The sequence below is a fragment of the Pyrus communis genome, chromosome 15 (assembly GCF_963583255.1).
Source record: "Pyrus communis chromosome 15, drPyrComm1.1, whole genome shotgun sequence".
Taxonomy (NCBI): Eukaryota; Viridiplantae; Streptophyta; class Magnoliopsida; order Rosales; family Rosaceae; genus Pyrus; species Pyrus communis.
Genome location: NC_084817.1, coordinates 24,001,522 through 24,020,508, shown reverse-complemented (window position 1 = coordinate 24,020,508; position 18,987 = coordinate 24,001,522). Strand labels below are relative to the sequence as shown.

Below are 18,987 nucleotides of genomic sequence, written 5' to 3'. Positions count from 1 at the left end.
TCTTTCAACTTTTCCTTGGCTTTAACTTGTGTTTTAAAAAATTCTTGCATACTTTTGACTTCATACTCGGGTTTCTAGGTTTGTGCAATATTTTTAGTGTTATCTAATGAATTTAAGATCTTTTAATTTTTATGCAGATAACTACAATCTCTCATGTTATGGGTTCAAATTACCTATGTATGTGAGAGCCTCCCCGCATATGAAATCCTTACTCCACCATTGATTCGGAGTAGCCGGAATGGGTAGTAAATTTAGGTGTGGGTGATTGATATCGAATTAAGTTCACGAAACCAGATTATCGGACCAAATTACTCTGATATGCTCCAAATTGGTAGGCATGATTCATTTTACCAAGAAAGATCTGCTTGATCCTCCAAGAAGGGAAAACCTAATCAAACCTTGATTAGGGAAGTCTCGCGAGTATTTAGGATCCCTATTATAATGAGATTGACATGCGTCTCAAGCAATTATCAGCCTAAAAGGAAGAGATTTTCTCTAGGATTCACCTGGTTGATTAAGGATTACTATTATTGTAAGGTGTCTTCTCTAACTAGTATAAATATACACCCCAGGGTTCAGATAAAATGTATCACGTACTACCTGCTACCTAGGTTCTTAAAATAATTTTACTAACTTGATCGTTGGAGAGTTCTTGACCAGTACCATACCAGTGCATTACAATCTCTACTTTCTTTTGCCGGTTTTTTATTATGGTCGTTAAATCTAAGGAGGTGCGAAAATTTGGTTCCAACAAGAGGTAAATCAAGCGTAGTCAAATTATGTAGTGTGCCAAGATTTTGATTAGTCTGAAGGACAACTCTACAATTGAAAGAAAAAAATTGCAAAAACACATTTTTTGTCTTCTCGAGAAAATAGGTTGTTTTTGAGTTTTTCCCCTTTGGGTACAAGTGTGGGGGTTTTAAAATAGGTTAACCAAACAAAAATTTTGAGTTTGTGTTTTAAGTTGAAAAGTTATATTCGAGTAAAATACTAAACATCCACTAAGAATTTATCGGAGTAGTTGTCAGGAGTAAACTCGAAGGACTACACTTTTAATCAATTTGGAACGTTAGAGAGAAAAATGATGAATTTCTAAAACGTCATGGACCTTTTGTGTTAGATGAATGAAAAAAGTGAACAAAAACATTACGGACCATATGTGATTGATAAAATGAAAGGCTGTTCTAGGAAACATAACCAAACGGGCCCTTACCGCTAGCATTGCAAATCGGCGAGTAAAACCCACCCGAATATGAAATATCAACCCTTCCTTTAAATCCCCCCCCCATCATCCTATCCACCTCGTATTTGTATTTCTCTTCGATTCAGTCTCCGTTTGGTTGCAACACCTTTCTGGCTGTCTAAAACAAAATTAAATTTTATTTATCAACAGCGACAAATAATTAGAATCCCCAATTCACCAAACCAGCAAACCCTAATTTCCTAATCAGAAGTAGAAAATCCAATTCAATTCCACCATCATATCCCTCTGATTTTCCCTTGGCGACCCATTTCTCTCCAATAGGTAGCATTTGAGATTGAGTTGAAGAAATTGAAATTGAGGCAGAGGGAGCACAATGGAGGGCATACCGCACCCAATACCTCGAACAGTGGAGGAAGTCTTCAGCGACTTCAGAGGCAGACGCGCCGGCTTGATTAAGGCCCTCACCAATGGTTCGCCCGCTTCTCATTTTTTATGTTTTTTAACCTCTTAATTCTTTTACATATCTCTCTACTTGCGTATGTGAATTTCCTTTCATGGTTTAACTTAAATTTTTGGTTCATTTTTGCAGACGTTCAGAAGTTTTATCAACTGTGCGATCCTGGTGGGTTATCTTTTCTTTTTCTTACGTATATCTTCTCTGTTTTTTGTGGTATAAGGCCCATTTTTGTGGTCCTTTCCATTCATATGTTTGTTTGTTTTAATTTCTAACTGTTGAAGCTTGATTTATAAAGTGAATTTGCTGCACCATGATCATGAATAAAAAAAAATACTTAATCGTTTTAGCTGTATTTTGTGCTGTATAACAAAATAAAAAAGTAACTGCTATTGTGCAGCACTTCGAACACGAAACATCCTCTTATGCCCGTTTTCTATTACTAGATACCCCATCTTGATACATAGAGGCAAAGACACCATTCTTAGTGATAAGAAGTTTACTTACCAAAATTAACCTCTTCGAAGGGGCATTGAATTTTATGGCCTCCGAAACCCACTACACATGCCTACCGTTGCGGAGTAATGGTGCCAAAGGAAAATGACATAGTTTCCTGGTTGCTTTTGGTTGTTTGACTTCTGGCTATGGTATTGCAAATGTTCTATAAACTTAAGTCTAAATACATAAACTTAAGTCCAAAAGTAGGTATTTTTCAGATTTATCTTGCCTTTTGGGATGAGTTTCTGTATAGATGGAATACCTACTTTTCAAGTCAATCAGGGAACCAAGTTCATTGGCAGTAAATCAATTAGATCATTGGAGGAGAATTTTCCACCTGTGTCGTGTTTTTCTCTCTTTTTCATTTGGTTACAGTAGTGTATACATTTAATTTTTCAGTGGATCTTTCTGCATCATGCTTTCTTATTGGATGTTGAGCAGAACCACAAATTTTCCTTTTCTTTGGAGCAATATATGCTCTTTGCCTCGAGCTATGAAAATTTCTCGCCACTGGGATTTGAGAATTTTATATTACATGCAATTCTATGTTGTTCGGTACCTCTTACCTTATGTATTTGGACTTTGGAGTTATTAAGTGTTGACAAATTTAATAAATTAGTTTTGATAATTATCAAATTCCTCTCTTTTCTTCTATATGTAAGAAAATGCTTTCTGCATTCCTTTTTTAATTTATAGTTGTACACATAACCAAAATAGTATTTGTTGGATGTTGAATCAGTTACAAGTTACAACGCGGTTAAGAAAGACTATCTTCCCTTTTGTTTGTTTCTTTTTAACACAAATGTTGTGCTTGCAGAGAAGGAGAACTTGTGCCTGTATGGACTACCAAATGAGACATGGGAAGTTAACCTGCCTGTTGAGGAGGTTCCTCCTGAACTTCCCGAGCCAGCATTAGGTATAAACTTTGCTAGGGATGGGATGCAGGAGAAGGACTGGTTGTCACTGGTTGCAGTTCACAGTGATTCATGGTTGCTTGCTGTTGCATTCTATTTTGGTGCACGTTTTGGGTTTGGTAAGAATGAAAGGTATGAACTTGGTTTTTCTCTGTATTTGCACAACTTATATTAGAAAATTTTAGTTAAAACAACTCACCTCTTAAACATATTCTATTATAATTGGGAAATGCACAAGCTGTATTCATGAGTTATAATCTTTTGTTATCATATTTCTATGTAGCACCAAGTATTGAATATATTTATTCGTCCTGAGTTATTCTTCTGCAGTATAGAGATCAAGCTGTTGTCTGGTGTATTGAATTTTATTTGTTACAGAACTTTTTCTACTTTAACAACAGTTGCTAGAACCCCAATTTAATTATTATTTTTTAAATCTCCATATTACAACCTCTAATGACTGTTTTCAAAAGCAGTAGAGAAAAGAGTTACCTGCCATATGAAACTTCAAGTCAGCTTTTTCTGTTGACATAACTATCAGCTGAATACTATGTCTTTTTGGTGCATCAGTTTGTGCAGGTTGTGGTATCTTATTATTGATAGTTACCTTGCATATGACTGCTAAGCTGTTTACATATTTTGTATGCATATTTGAATGAGTTGTTACTTTATCCGCATATGACATTAAGTGGCTGGTTAAACTAAAGAAGATTTAGAAGCTCTCTTTAAAGTTAATTCATAAATTCAATGCATCTACTTATAATAACCACGTTTTCTACCTCCTCCTTTTTATTTCTAGGCTATTCCAAGGAAAATGCTTTTGTTTGCTATCCTCATGGTTTATATAGCCTATCCATTAGATACTAGCATTTGATTATGTTGAATCAACTAATGCTAGGTATGTAGCAATACTGATAGACTTCTTGCATGGACTGTGTTCAAGTGGATGAAAGTGGAGGTCCCTTGCTGCTTCCTAATATGTTCTGCTCTTTGTTACACAGAAACGTCGTTTAATATAAGATATCTGCATATACTTTTGCGGTGCCTTTTTCACTCGCTCCACTGCAAAGCTATTTTGGGCTGCATTGGAAACCATGGAATTTTTTTATTGCATTATCTAGAAAGGTTGTCAGTATCTTCCTTGCCATAATGAAGTCTTCCTGATTGTAGTAGGTGAAAAATCATGTTCTTGGAGCAATCGCGTGCCTCTTTCACAAACCCCCCCCCCCCCCCCCCCCCCCCCCCCCCTTTCTCTTCTCTTTGATTCAGGATGCTAAAAGGGTTTTAACCGTGGATAATTTTGAATTATTAAACAAACCTTCTGTAGTCCTGCAACCAAACTGCTTAGAATAAGTCCTAGTGTCCTTTCATTACGACTACAAGGGCTTCTATCTTTTTTCCTTTAGTAATTTCGAGGTTTTCCTGTCTTCATATCTAAGTAGCTCAAGTTGATGCTATGAGCTACCTGCATTAGACAAGAGTGCTGACATGCGAGAATGATAGACGAATTGAGCAGAGATTGTTATGGTATTTTTATCTTACCTTATGATATTTGTGGTTTTTTCTTCTACCGAGAAGAGATTTAATTTCTTATAATATAGAAAATTGGTGGCTGGGATTCAATTTTGCTTGAACCAGCATTTGAGAATTTCATTGCTTGGGTACCTGAAAAGCCTTTAAATCCAATTGTTTTGCTGCAATATCTCGCTATATACGAGCATGTGTGTGTGTGTGTGTGTGTGTGTGACTCTGTGTATATGTGTATGTGGGTATGCATTCCTGTATGGGCAGGGAACTTGGGGGTTTAGATCATTTGCATAACTATATTGATGATTGATTTCAGATGATCTTTCTCCATCCACTTCCAATCTATTTTCCTCATTTTTGACTGTCTGTCATTGAATATTCTTGTGGATACCTTACTGGCCTAGCCTTAAATCTTGTCTGAAGACACATAGTTTGATGTCTGCATTGTTCTAAATTATTTACCTCATCATACATCTGTGATTTTTGGCTATCGTCTACAATCATGTTTGCTTGGTAATAATGGGTATTCTGAAGATATCCTAGAGGTTGAGAATGTCATAAAGAAGTGGTTTGCAAACTTCTTTTTTCTGGGGTCGGTGGTGTGGGAACTGATTGCAGATGAATACGTTATTGGGAGTAAAGTTGACATGCAAAATTTTTACTTCAAGTTAATTATTTCATGATTAATCAAGATAGTTTCTATTCAGTACCAGTTATATGCAATCCCTAAGGTGTTGGACCAGTGGATTTCATTGACGTTGATGGGATTGAGAATGTCAGAGTAGAGCTGTTCATGCTGTAGGATATGGAAATATACCCATTCTGCAAAAGCCAAGTGATAGTTGGATAATATCATATGAAGGTGGTTCTAATTTTATTTGGCTTTGAAACTTGCAGGAAGAGACTTTTTCAGATGATAAATGATCTCCCCACCATATTTGAAGTTGTGACAGGAAATGCTAAACAACCAAAAGACCAATCTACTCCTCACAACAGTAGCAAGAACAAATCCAGTGGAAAGGGGGTAAGATGTGGACTAGTTTTCGTGATATGATTTTTTTTGTTTTGTTTTGTTTTGTTTATATGTCTTCCTTCTATAGCCATTGTTTTCCCTTTATAATTAATCCTAGCTCTTTCTTTGTTGGTGCTGCCTTTAAACAGTCTCGGCAGTCTGAGCACCCCCAGAGCAAAGGAGTAAAAATGTCTCCGCTGCCTAAAGAAGAGGATGAAAGCGGGGAAGAAGAAGAAGAAGATGATGAACAAGGCGCAACTTGCGGGGCTTGCGGAGACAACTATGGGGCTGATGAGTTCTGGATTTGCTGTGATGTGTGCGAGAGATGGTTCCATGGAAAATGTGTAAAGATTACACCTGCAAAGGCTGAGCATATCAAGCAGTACAAGTGCCCAAGTTGCAGTAGCAAGAGGGCTAGAGTTTAAATCTAGGTTCTGAACGTGGAGAAGAAAACCAATCAAAGAAAGCAGATGAGGGTTTACAACTATCATTACAATTTGGAGTAAAACAGAGTCAGTTGTCTATCTTAGTTGATGAATTTGAATGATTGCAAATGGGATTCTTCTAAGTTTTGCTACTCTTTGCTATTGTTCTTCTAATTTTCTCAGGAATTTGTTTCTAATATGAATAGTCAGCTATAAATATGTTCGTGCGGTCACCTGGTTTGAGTTTTGATGCATTTATTTGACGTCTATATGCTTTGTTGTCCATGCTGTTTTCTAATCTTCTTGGCGGCTAGCGTTACATTTTAGTAGTATTGGTACAATAACGTGTTTTACAAGAAAGCACAGATGTTGAGCGAGTTCTTTGTGCAGTCGTGGAGTAACCGTGCATGCTGCCTCTCTGGTAAGTTTCTCCAAGAGATCTAGTTGTGCTTGTGCTGGAGGATTTGGCTTGGTTACTGAGGCACCAAAGTTGGGGGAAAAGGTGGATCATGTTTACTTGGAATTGCTCTGCTCCAACGTTAGGGAGGGGACTTGGGATGAGGAGTACCATCTCCGAGTATAGCTCTTTGATTACATTTGTATCATGTTTATTAGGATTAAACTTCTCTGTCTTTTCACAATTCACAATTGATGAACTCCGACTCTCTCAAGAATGCAATGAAAATTGCAAATTGAATCAAACAGGTCGCACACATGTTGTGCAATTGCAAATTGCGATTATTTATATGCCTAAAACCATCATTTCGTGTACACATCATTACCTGATGATCACCATATTACCACGTACGGCAATCAATCATTTCGTGTCTCCGTTACGCAATTGGTAAATGAAATCCGCACACATTGTTTTCTCTCTCTCATTTTTGCACATTTTGTCCATTAATTATCATTTTATTCATCCAATTTCAAGTTAAAAAAATAAATAAGGGTGTACGAGCAAAAAAACATCGCTTTTATTGAAATTATAGGGGCAGCATCTATTTGTACATTAATATTGGAACTTTTGTTTACACAAGAGACAATCTACACCAAACAAATCTAGATTGCAAGGATGACGTTTCAACTTGAGTGCAAAGCAAAGAGCACGTTGCCCTTGCGAACTTAACCAAGTTCGTTGATTTTTTTTATTTTGACAAACTATAGTATAGTCTATATTAAATTTATTCAAACTAGGACAAGTAGAATTCAAACTTGGGTGCAGAAAAAGAAACTAGAATGTACTCAGTACTTTTGACTAAATTAAAGAAGATCAAACGACATAAATTAACAAGGAATGTGTAGATAGCACACCCCTAGTAAAAATATTAGACATGTGAATTAAGAAAATGATAAACACGTATCATGTTTAGTCTCTTACACACTTACTAATCTTGGATGTTGATTATGTTTGATTATGGTTGACATATTCAATTCAATAGCTAGAAAGATTTTACACACTAAAATTTTGTGTGAAAATCATTTATCTTAATTAAAGAATTATTTGTGGCTATTATGTTACATAATGTGTGCCTCACGATTTACCCGTCAGCGGTCACGATTAAATTATGAAAAAGTTGATTCCTGACAGCAGGATCTAAGGTCAACGGCCAGGATCTAAAGGCTTGGTAAAGGTCAGAAAAAAGCGATAAGAAAAAGATTGACCGTCCCTATGTCTAGACAAACAGAGACTCTAGTTGCAACCCGCATTTTACAACACCAAAGCGGCATGGCGATGGCGTCAATGTCTTTGACGATGAACACCACCACGACGATGACGACATCAAAAGTATCTGGATTCCAGCCCCTTCGGCTTCCCAAAGTAAGAAACTTTCAATTAACTTCGCTCGGCAATGTTCAACGGTTCAAGTGAGTGAGACATATCATGGTCAAGGTTGTGTGCGCCAATTTTAATGGTTTATTGATTTTCTGCAGCAGCGGCATTTTTCTGTTTCTAATCCTGTCAGAAGATACTGCTGTTCCCTTCTTCCATCATGCCAATACGCTTCACAGAATCCCAATCTTACGGTTGAGAAGTATACTGCTTATGCTTATCTCTGCAAACTGCAAACTTTTTCTGTTTTTTTCTTTCCCTTCTCCTTTTACTTATCTACATCGTATAGCTTATTACAATTTACATGCTAATTGAAATTTTCTTGTGTGAAACCCTTTTTCGAATAATATTTCAATCTTTTTGAGTTGATTATCGTGTTGCAGTCCTAATAACTCTGGCCACGCTCGTTTATCCAGCCCGATATATGCAGCTGCTGGTTCAGGTTCTGTTTCTTCATGTTTTCTTGTGTTTTTAATTAATTTGAGAGAGTTATTCATTGTTGTCGTTTTGCAGGTTTAGAGGCATCAATTGGAGATGCACAAGGCAATCTGATAACCTTGAAAACAGCAAAGATTGTTGTAGAGTCCCAAGACGACAATAAGATACAGGTGACTTTGCCGTGCAACATCATATTGATACAGAATTACAGCATGCATGCATTTTGTCACTGTAACAAGTGACATTTTTTTTTCTTCTGATTAATTGTAATACCTTATGCATGTATGCGAAGGAAGGATACAATGAGGTAGGTTTATGTTGGTTTAGGAAAACACAAGTAACATTCAAGGTAACCGGGAAATTTGATTCTAGAACAATCTGTAGAAAATCTTTTACGTTGGATGCGCATTGGAACTAAGGTGGTCCCAAGGCCACCCAGAGTCCGGGAAATGTACATGTGAAGGTCTTTCAAGGACTATTTGAATGTTCGGTATTGGTCTTTTTTGTGCCCACCAAGTGTTTGATGTAATGCCTGCTAGGCATGTTTTGGCAGCATAGGGCAGGTTGCGTCGAGAGCGCTTGAAGAATTCTCTTGATAACACTCATCAAATTGTTTCAGCATACGTCGTTATTTGTTGACATGTGTGCAACATTCGGCTGTCGACAACAAGTTCACCAAGTGTTCTAGGAAATGCCTCAGTGTATAACTGAATTTTTTTTGCGCGCTTCGCCCTCTGTTTCTATTTTAAAACTTAGACTTTTAACACTAGGACCCCCAGTGTTTGAATTCTCTTGGAGTTAGAGGCTGCAGATAAATTGTTCCCATTATCGTGGAAAAGTTTATAGCAATATAATTGCCTGATTGTGGCTACGTTTTTTGCACTTTATGTTTCAAAGGCCTCAGGAGTCAGGACCTTATATTGCAAGTTGTTGTGATGTTCCATTGCCAGGTTAGAGTAGACTTGACTGGAGACGACACACAAAAAGTTTTTGATAGGGTTTTGACAAATTTGGCACGCACAGCACCACCAGTTCCTGGATTTCGCAGACAAAAAGGAGGTAATAGTCTTAATGTTCCCCTGCCACCGTTGGATTAATAGTAACCTACTTACCTAATGGCTCTGCTGCATGCTGATACTGCTGCAGGAGATAGATAAGAGAAAGTGTATCTTATATTTTGAATCATTGTGGAAAGAAGCTCCAGAAATGGCTCTCCAATTTGGATAATGTCTTCTTTATATACATGCTTAGCAACTTTTGAAATTTTGAGTCCATAAGTTTTAACTATAAATTATCCTTTTCATGTGCTTTGGGACTAGTGCAGGAAAAACATCCAAGGTTGGTTGGCTTTATTCCTGATAACAGCTTAATGTTGAATTTCATCAGTTGGTTTCATTTGCAATTAAGCTAATTGTTCTTTGATGGCTAACTTAAAACTTTTCCGAGCAGGTCCCGAAAAGCTTTCTGTTGGATATACTTGGTAAGGAGCGTGTCACCAAGTTTGTCATACAAGAAATAATAAACTCTACTATGGCTGATTATGTAAACAAGGCAAGTCACCCACTTTCACTGCGTGCGTCTCTTTCTTATCGTATAATTCTCTGTCGCCAGCCAACCCGCCCAACATTGTCAAATCTCTGTTTGGTTTCAGGAAAACTTGACTGTGAAGGAAAACAAAGTCAGCACCACTCAAACAGCTGAGGAGCTCAAACTGTTGTTCACTCCAGGAAATGAATTTGGATTCAATGCTACACTCGAGCTTGAAACTTCAGAATTGGAGACGCCAAGCTGAATCTCGTGAGGGATGGTTATTGGTTAAACTTGCTACTTTCTAATATTTCAAAGTGTTTAATCATGATATCTTTTTGTTTTTTGGGACAATATCATGATATCTTTTTTGTAAATGGTTATGGTAGCATCCTCTAGTGATAATCCACGAAAGAAGAGGAAAGGAATGCCTCCTCGTCCCCGTCCCTTCGCAAATAGAAATATTTGGATGCTGACATGTTTACTTTAGCTGTTTTTTTTTTTGGGAATCTGTTGGAGCGATATTATTTTAAACTGTAACACGAAAAACATTACACAACTAAACAGTGTCGGAATTGAAATTGTATTCTGACCAGGAAAACTGAAAAACTGCTGGTGGTTGATATGAAATGATATCATCTGTTCTTAACATGTATAATCCATCAATTATGGATGTTAAAAGTACAACATTTTCAGTAAACATGCGTTGCGTGCAGCCATTTTCTTACTAATATGCAAGGCTAAAGAAACTAATACAAAACCTGGTGCCAGAATGATTGTACCCCTCACCAGTCACCACCCCAAATACCACCTAATATGAACAGGTTGGTGATCCTCGGCGAAAGTCCATTAAAACCAGAGTAGCAGCGCTATGTGTAAGTGCGCCTAGCACAACAAAGATGTGGAAGATCTGATGACTCTGCCCTACAATATCAAACTTACCGGGCTTCCACCGTTCTGGTATTCTAGCGACATAGAATGCTGCTCCCGAAGCATATAAGATGGCCATAACAAGTTCATAAGCCAAAGCAACAATTATATGTTGATTGCCCCAATGGATAACTAGGGCATGAAGCGCAGGAATGACTCCGGAGAAGCCCATGGAGAGGAAAAGGGTAGCCCTAAATGGGCGGAAACGGGGTCTAGAGAGACTAGGCGAAAGAAGCGTAACAATGACGAGGATCCCGAGCAGAGATATGGAAGAAAGGTAGAAAAAGCAAGAGCAAGGGTTGCAGGAGAAGACATAGTAAATGGGAGCAAAAAAAGAAGAGACGATCATAAGAGAGATGCCGACGTAGTCTAGGCGCCAGAAAAAAAAATTGAAGCGTTTAGAGTGACAAGCAAGGAGGTGGGAAAGGGAACTGCAGACCAAGCATCCCATAGCTCCACCTAGGAACACAAACCACGGCCACATTGTAAGCGGATTAATACCATCGTAACCAACTTCTTGGTTTGCATTCGCTTTCGCATGAATGATTGATGATGCATGTCCCTCTAAGTCCTGCCTCGAACAATAAAACCATACATATAATTAAGGACATGCTTGAAAATATTTTTAAATAACTTAAAGTGCTTTAAGAAAGCACTAATAATGAATTTAACCTTGTCAATTTAACTTCTTTTTGTCTAATATTCTAGTTACCCAAAGGGCAATCTATGGGGCCTATCTTTATTTTTAATTTGTTACAAAATATGATTAATTAGAAAAGCAATAATAGTGATTTTAAAATACAACAATACAATAATTCTAAACCAGACCACTTTAGGTTATTTCGCTATTTACCACTTTACTCAGCTAATACTATTGTATTTGCATGCACTCCAATATGTAGTACTTCTCTCCATAAATAAGTAAGAGGTTTGAAATTTGAATCACATAAATAACAAATTTTATTCCTTATTATTATGTCTACCTTCACTTAGACCAAATTTCCACTTTTTCTATAGAATATCATTATTTAAATTTAAAAAAAAAACAGAGTATTTATATGCACATAATTATATCAGAAAATGATTTCCAAACACTTATTTTATTGTTCTCCACATTCATATTTATGTTTATTTATTCAATAAGGAAGTAGAAATAAATGGAAGTGTATAGAAATAAATAAGAAAGTAGAAATATTCAATGAGTTTTGTATATTTTTTTTAGTATAACCAATTTGCTTACATTTTACTAGAGTGATTTTGTATCATTTTGTTACTTTTAGCTATATATAGAATCAGTTTTATATATTTTATTAGTAGAATCAGGTTGTATCATTTATTACTTCTAAATATCTGCAAAATCAATTTTGTATACTGTATTAATAGAATTAGCTTGTACACTTCAAAGAATATCTTGTGAAAGAAAAAAAGTTTAACTATTTATATAATCAGTTTAATTATACACGTGGAATTAGTTTAACTATATACGTGGAATCAGTTTTATATATTTAGTTAGTAAAATACATTTGTATACTTTCAGAAAATACTCAAACCAAAAACCAAAAACTTGAAATCACAATCGTTCTTCAAATAAAAAAAAATCATAAATTTACAGAATAGGAAGAACAATAGGAGGAGAGAGAGAGAGAAGTACGAAGGAGAAGAGCCAGAAAGAAAGCGATACGGAGGAGTAGGAGTAAGGGAGAGAGAACAGAAACGTACGAAGGAGGAGAGAGAAAATAAGTTACGCAAGAGAAATGAGAGGAAAGAAGAATGGAAGGAAAAGAGAGAGAAAGAGAGAGGAATCATCTTTAATATGTTATAAGAATAAAATTGTAAATGCAAAATAATAATAATAATAATAATAATAATAATAATAATAATAATAATAATAATAATAATACATCACATGCTACGAGAATAAGTTTGGTGCTCAAAGTTGGCAGGCAACACAAGACAAGCAAACGGGACAGACGTTGTGAGACCCACACCCCGCGTCGGATTCTTTATAATTGACTGATTCTAATTCCATGACCGCGTGGAGGTGGAAGGACTAAAATTAAAAGGCAGATTGTCTGTCCTCATATTACAATGTTTTTTCTATTTTTTTTTATATTGTATGGTTTAAATTACGTCAATATTTTATATTGATTTTTTTATAAAGATAATAAGACATATTGACTTGGTTTAATCGTATGAGAAGATGGGAAGGGCATGGTAAAACGAGGGCAGACAATCTGCCTAAATTATCCCCAACTCGTAAAAAAATTAAAAAAGAAAAGAGTGACTGACCGGCGAACGAGGAAGAAATGCATCCACATTGTGAGAGGAGGAAGAGGAGGAGGAGACATTGATCGACGGTCCAGGAACCGCCACAGCCCTGCTAACGTCGCCGGCCGGCATATTTACCCACCAAACAGAAAGCAGCAACAGTGAGTGAGTTGTTGTTGTTGTAATTACAAAAATGCCCGTGAAGTGAGCAATGGTTACCTGGAGAAAATGTGCAGCTCCAATAATGAGTTGTTGGTCAAGGTCATGACCGTCAGTCCCAGAAATATCAAAAACCCCACCAAGTGGCTGCAGCACAAGTAATTAGAAGTAGGCCAGATGTTAGAGGTAGTTAGGCAGAATTAAGCAAGTAAATGAGTTAATTAAATAAAGAATGGAGGGAAATGAATCAAGGCAGGGAATGAGCGTAGCGTACGTCCAGATGTTGAGGGTTTCGTTGTGGCAGGCAAAGACGCTGAACAAGAGATCCTTCAGGGGCCACTCGCATCTGTAATAATCCAATATGTACTCGTTGTCCTTCATGTAGGGCGGAAGCTCCTCGAACTTCCTCAACGCCATCGTCTTGGTCTTCTTCTTCTTCCTGCTACTAGTATTACTGGTACCAGTACCCCACCATTCCATTCGCTTCCTGTGATTGCACATGATCTCTCTTTCTCTCTCTCTCTCTCTTTCTCCACTCTCTTGTTTTCTTTGTTTCCTTTTCTTCTTCGAATTTCTGGTCTGGTCCCTCTCTCTCTTTCTCCTCTTTGATTTACATTCAAAGGGAAGTAAGTGGGTGGGCTGCTTTCTTGCGTGCCACTTGCCTGGTTAGACTTTGAATTCAAACTACATCGAAGTCAAGGGAGTTGAGCTAGCTTTAAGCTCTAGGCTGTACGTAGCCACACATTCTGTATTGGAATATTGTCAGGGACTTAAGCCATCTCCAATCGAAGAGTCCAAAGGATCAAAGGGTCGAAAATAATCCGAAAAGTGTCTCCAACCGAGTGCCAGGCTAGAGGGCTCATGGGCCCCATGGAATCTGAAAGGACGAAAAGGCTGGCCACATGCAGCCAGCTAGCCCTGGGTTGGCTAGAATTTTTTTACTGGTGTCAGTTTTGCTGTCAGTTATAAATGACAATAATGCTTCTAATAGTGTCAGTTCTATCCGACAAAAATTTAAAAAAAAAAAATGAATCCAACAACTAGCTGACGTCAATTAGCTAGCGCCAGTTACCATTGTATTCAATTTTTATTTTCTTTTCGATTTTTTGGGCCTTTTTTTTTTAATTCTTAAAAATTCTAAATTTTTTATTATAAATACCTAAACCATTCATTCACCATTCCTCACAATTTTTTCACCATTTCAATTCTCATATTTTCTTACCTCTTTAAAAAATATTTCCTTCAATTATTTAAATAATTTTCAAATGGTCTCATCTGCAATAAAAGGTAAGGCTTGGACCCGAAAAGAAGATGAAGCTCCTTGCAAGGCTTATAGATGGGTGTCGGAAGATAGTGTGAGGGGGAGTTCTCAAACAAGTAAAGGTGTTTGGACTCGTGTGTCCAAAAAATACTTAGAGTTCTATGAATGCACCACTCCATTGAATGTTCAAAACCACGAGAGTTGTTCTTCAAGATGGAAGAAACATCTTCACCCAAGTTTGAACAAATGGCATCAAGCACTGTTAACAGCCGCAAGTAAACATGAAAGCGGCGCTAAGTACTACGACGAAGTAAGTGTTTTCACAATTTATTTTAAATATTTAATTATATTACATTTACTTTCTTGAATTACTTTCCTTTAATTTTTGTAAATACATTTAATTTCATAAATTAATTTCCCTTTAATTTTTGTAATTATATTATTTTCTACATACGCCAAGTGGAGGAATTGTATATAGAGGGCAATTCGAAACTCTTTCAGTTTCACAGTTGTTGGGAAATTTGTAAAGGGTGGGTGTTATTTGAAGATCCACCTCAACATAGAGTAGGTCCTGCGCTGGTGTTCGGAACTGCATCCTCAGTTGTAGATATGGATGAAGTTGGATCTCCTACCATTCAACAAACAAGGGTAGAAAATCTGTCTTTGGGTGAAGGTTCCATACCTAGGGCTATGGAATGAAACAAGGCACGAAGGTTGAATGAAAAGGGCAAGGCAAATGATGATTATGCCGCTCAACACGAAGTGGCGGCCTCATTAAGCTTAATAGTGGAGCAAACTGCCCTTGAGGCAGAAGAAAGGAACCATATGCATGAATTACGGGCCAAACAAATACAATAAGAGATGGATGATAAGAATATGGAAAGGAACACTTCGAATTACACTCCAATGAGTAAAGCCTATTTTGATAGGAAAAAAACGAATAAATTATGACCCGATAACAGTTGTTTAGCTCTGACTATACTTCTACAATGGCTGATGAATATGATGTTGATTATGGATATTAAATTTAAGTTGATGTAGTTTTTAAATTTAAATAATAAATTATGTTTGGCCCTATGGCCTTTTGGCCCTCAGTTGGAGATGGAAGCAAATATGACCTTGTACTGTTTATTAAAGTATTAATTTCTTGGAGGGCTAGATGGCTAAAACGAGGTCTCTAGCCAGCCCTTGGTTGGAGATGGCCTTACAAGCCTTGTCCAAGCCAAGAGGCAATGCATTTACAAAGAGGGCAGGGCAGGGCGAGAGAGCAAAACATGTCTAAAGCATAAAGTCTCATTCACTATTTAATCCTTGTTTTAACATTCATCCATTTAAAACAGTACACATCAATCTCAATTCCCTATGGATTGCAGAGGCAATCGAATCAATGGTGTTCACCAGTAGTTGGACAACTTACTTGCTACAAAAGGTTCTCTCCAAAATCAGAAAAATTCCCAAACTACATTGCTGAGAGTGAGAATGCAGTAATCTACCTGTACAATGCGACAGGCTGGCCTAAAAGCCGAGGATATTGCTTTGCCATGTTGGCACATTTGCTATGAGCAATAGCCATTTGGTATGTCCTCATTAGCATGAAAATGGAAAATTTATCGAAACCCGTTACCAATAATCTCCGCAAGAACACACCCCATCACTGAAACAGTGGAACCTGTTATTATCCCTCAAAATAATTTTCCTTCCGTCCAACTTAGATATCATCTTGATAACTGTGTGGCAATCCCAGCACACCCTCAGATTCTTCACTACCCTAATCACTGCCTCTGCATCAGTAACAAGAAGAGCGAAACAAACTGCCAATTTTTCACTATGGGTACCCACCATCTCTTCTTTCTCTTCCTCCTCAACATCTCTTAGCACACAGGTCTTATCAGCCATGTACCCAGCATTTCTCATTTTCCTCCCTAATTCTGCCAATAGCCTATAAATGTCTTCCGACCGCTCATGTGATCTGTCTCCCACAATGAACTTGTGCATCTTGCCTTTGTATTCAACCCAACTCCACCCCGTTGCTTTCTTCACGCCTATTTTTCTCATTGATTCTCTAACTCTCACAACATCATCCCACCTACCCGCTGAGGCGTATATGTTTGAAAGTAAAATGTAATTCCCTGAATTATGTGGTTCAAGCTCAAACAGCTTGCTTGCAGCAAACTCCCCAAGATCAATTCTTTTGTGGATTCGGCTAGCATTTAAAAGAGACCCATAAACTCCAGCATGCGGTTCCTTCAGCATGCCATCGATTATTTCTTTCGCTTCATCTAGTTTGCCCACTCGACCTAACAAATCAACCACACATGCATAATGATGTACATCAGGAGCTTTGATTGACTCAAAAACCTTCCATCCTTCTTCTAACAACCCTGCATGGCTACATGCTGTAAGAATACCAATATATGTTACACGGTCTGGTTCAATAAACTCTCCCTTCATCTTCAACAGTAGTTTGACGGCTTCCATCCCATGACCATGAGCTGCAAACCCTGCAATCAATGTGTTGTAGGAAACCACGTCTCTTGTTTTCATTTCTTGGAATGTCATCTTGGCATCTTCCATGCTTCCACATTTAGAGTACAAGAATATCAAGGAATTATATCCTGATACACTTAGCTTGATATGGTGTTTCCTGACAATACTGATGACCCAATTACCGATGTCTAAGGCCCCAAGATGTCCACATGCTGAGATGACACTCACCATAGTTACCTCATCTGGTTTGAGACCATCAGCAGCATTAATCATATCTTTAAAGAGATCAATTGCAAGAGCGGACTGCCCATTTTGAGCATAACCAGAAATCATCGAGTTCCACGAGACAACGTCCTTTTGTGGCATCTTATCAAAGAGCTCTCTAGCAGAAGCCAAATCCCCGACCCTTGTATATGCTGATATCATGGCATTCCAGGTAATGGTGTTCCTATACGCCCCCAATTCATCAAAAATTTGTCTAGCAGTCTGGAGGCTCCCACGCTTTGCATACATATCAAGCAACGCCGTCTTGGAAAAATAGCTTAAATGGATCTGCTTTTGGTTGAGCTTTTGAACAAACGAATCAGCAAGGGAGCAATCACCGCATGACGAACATGATGAAATGACAATTGCCCAAGTAGTTTCATTTGGTTGATCTCCAGAGTTCATCATGTCATCAAACAATCTTAAAGCCTCTTCAGGACATCCATTCTGAGCATAAGCCGAAAGCATTGCATTCCAGGATACAACATTTTTCAGCGGAGTGTGATCAAAATACCCCCTTGCGTTCTCCAAATCCTTGATCCCAGCACATCCAGTAACCATGGAAGTCCAAGTAACAACGTTCCTTTCGGGCATCATATCGAAGAGTTTGCAGGCATCATCTTTATTCCCCCACTTCCAGTAGCCAAAAATCATATTATTCCAGTCCGCAAGAGTTGAGTCATGCATTTCAGCAAACAGATATCGGGCGTGCTCAACTGGGCCGTACTTAGCATAGAAGGCCAGGATGGCATTGCGCACGTAGTGATCAGAAGCAAGACCTAACTTGCGAACATGGGCATGGAACTGAATGCCGGCACTGCTGGCTGACTTGATCAAGACCGGGTAGACGAAGGTGCCGATGGTTAAGTCAGAGCGCTGCTGCATTTGTCGATAGAGAGAAGCAACTTGATCAAAGCCTCCTAAGTTGAAATTGGAATTGGAGTAGTACTTGAACATGGAGGTGAAGACGTGGACGTTGGGGCGAGGCGTGGAGTGGAAGATGAGGCGGGTATAGGAGGGCGGGGCGCGGAGGCGCGTGCATTGGGAGATGAGGAGTGAAACCCACTGGCACTGGGTGTGATGGTGGAGGGAAAGTTTAACGAGGAGGTGGGCATGAAGCTGCCTGAGCTGGCTCAAATTGCAGAGTTTGTATGCTAAACTCCCTAACTCTGCCAATGACATACTGTTACTGACATACACGCCCAATCCAATTTCCAAACATATAATTCAAATATAAGTTAAGTTGGACTGTCACTAGAGAAGCAGGAGCTGCAGGAATCACACTCACATGGGAGTTTTGCACCACCTCTGCACTGCACCGACTAGACCACTGACCATCAATATACTATGGTGACTAATTTGATGATATGCTTACGTGTGACTATAATAATTTAGTTCAAATTTATTTTTAACGAGAATCGAATTTAAGATCTATCACTTATAAGTTAAGAAAAATATCACTAAACTGTACTACTAAACAACAATAATTAATGAGTTAACACACCAAATCTTTTTATTAATATTCTTAAGATTTTATGTATATGATATGTCTATGTAACATATATTTATGTTTAACGATTGTTGATATTTGGATGGGTCGGCTTCAAATCAAATTAATATTACTTCAAGCCAACCCACTTATTGAATTGGCGATTAGGTTTCTACCCAATTTTATTTTATTTTATTTTTTATTTTATTTATTTTTTCTTTTACAACCCAATGAATTTCGGTTGGGTAATGGCCATTACAAAATTCATAATTTTTTTTAAGTACATTGATATTTTTTAC

At 37.8% G+C, this 18,987-nt stretch overlaps 4 protein-coding genes across 6 annotated transcripts; 2 read left to right on the top strand and 2 right to left on the bottom strand.

Moving 5' to 3' along the window:
* Nucleotides 1-1,198: 1,198 nt before the first annotated feature.
* LOC137717950 (PHD finger protein ALFIN-LIKE 7-like) lies at nucleotides 1,199-6,267 on the top strand. Its single transcript, XM_068457461.1, has 5 exons — nucleotides 1,199-1,674; nucleotides 1,794-1,826; nucleotides 2,974-3,202; nucleotides 5,495-5,621; nucleotides 5,759-6,267. Exons 1-5 carry the CDS (start codon nucleotides 1,578-1,580, stop codon nucleotides 6,032-6,034), a joined length of 762 nt encoding a protein of 253 aa, XP_068313562.1. The 5' UTR covers nucleotides 1,199-1,577; the 3' UTR covers nucleotides 6,035-6,267.
* A 1,448-nt stretch (nucleotides 6,268-7,715) lies between these two features.
* LOC137718543 (uncharacterized) lies at nucleotides 7,716-10,282 on the top strand. 3 transcript variants are annotated; one of them, XM_068458094.1, is made up of 8 exons: nucleotides 7,716-7,853; nucleotides 7,967-8,067; nucleotides 8,249-8,307; nucleotides 8,379-8,473; nucleotides 9,254-9,362; nucleotides 9,628-9,641; nucleotides 9,753-9,854; nucleotides 9,955-10,282. In XM_068458094.1, exons 1-8 carry the CDS (start codon nucleotides 7,761-7,763, stop codon nucleotides 10,093-10,095), a joined length of 714 nt encoding a protein of 237 aa, XP_068314195.1. In that variant the 5' UTR covers nucleotides 7,716-7,760; the 3' UTR covers nucleotides 10,096-10,282. The 3 variants fall into 3 exon arrangements, with proteins under 3 accessions (XP_068314195.1, XP_068314197.1, XP_068314196.1); XM_068458096.1 differs by having other exon boundaries at nucleotides 9,623-9,641; XM_068458095.1 differs by having other exon boundaries at nucleotides 7,724-7,853; nucleotides 7,970-8,067.
* Nucleotides 10,283-10,432: 150 nt separating this feature from the next.
* Nucleotides 10,433-13,788, bottom strand: LOC137718542 (heptahelical transmembrane protein 2-like). Its single transcript, XM_068458093.1, has 4 exons — nucleotides 13,462-13,788; nucleotides 13,248-13,334; nucleotides 13,050-13,137; nucleotides 10,433-11,331 (listed from the first exon to the last, which is right to left on the bottom strand). Exons 1-4 carry the CDS (start codon nucleotides 13,686-13,688, stop codon nucleotides 10,642-10,644), a joined length of 1,092 nt encoding a protein of 363 aa, XP_068314194.1. The 5' UTR covers nucleotides 13,689-13,788; the 3' UTR covers nucleotides 10,433-10,641.
* A 1,975-nt stretch (nucleotides 13,789-15,763) lies between these two features.
* On the bottom strand, nucleotides 15,764-18,494 carry LOC137718714 (pentatricopeptide repeat-containing protein At1g14470). Its single transcript, XM_068458256.1, has one exon. It carries the CDS (start codon nucleotides 18,379-18,381, stop codon nucleotides 16,069-16,071), a length of 2,313 nt encoding a protein of 770 aa, XP_068314357.1. The 5' UTR covers nucleotides 18,382-18,494; the 3' UTR covers nucleotides 15,764-16,068.
* Between the last annotated feature and the right edge of the window lie 493 nt (nucleotides 18,495-18,987).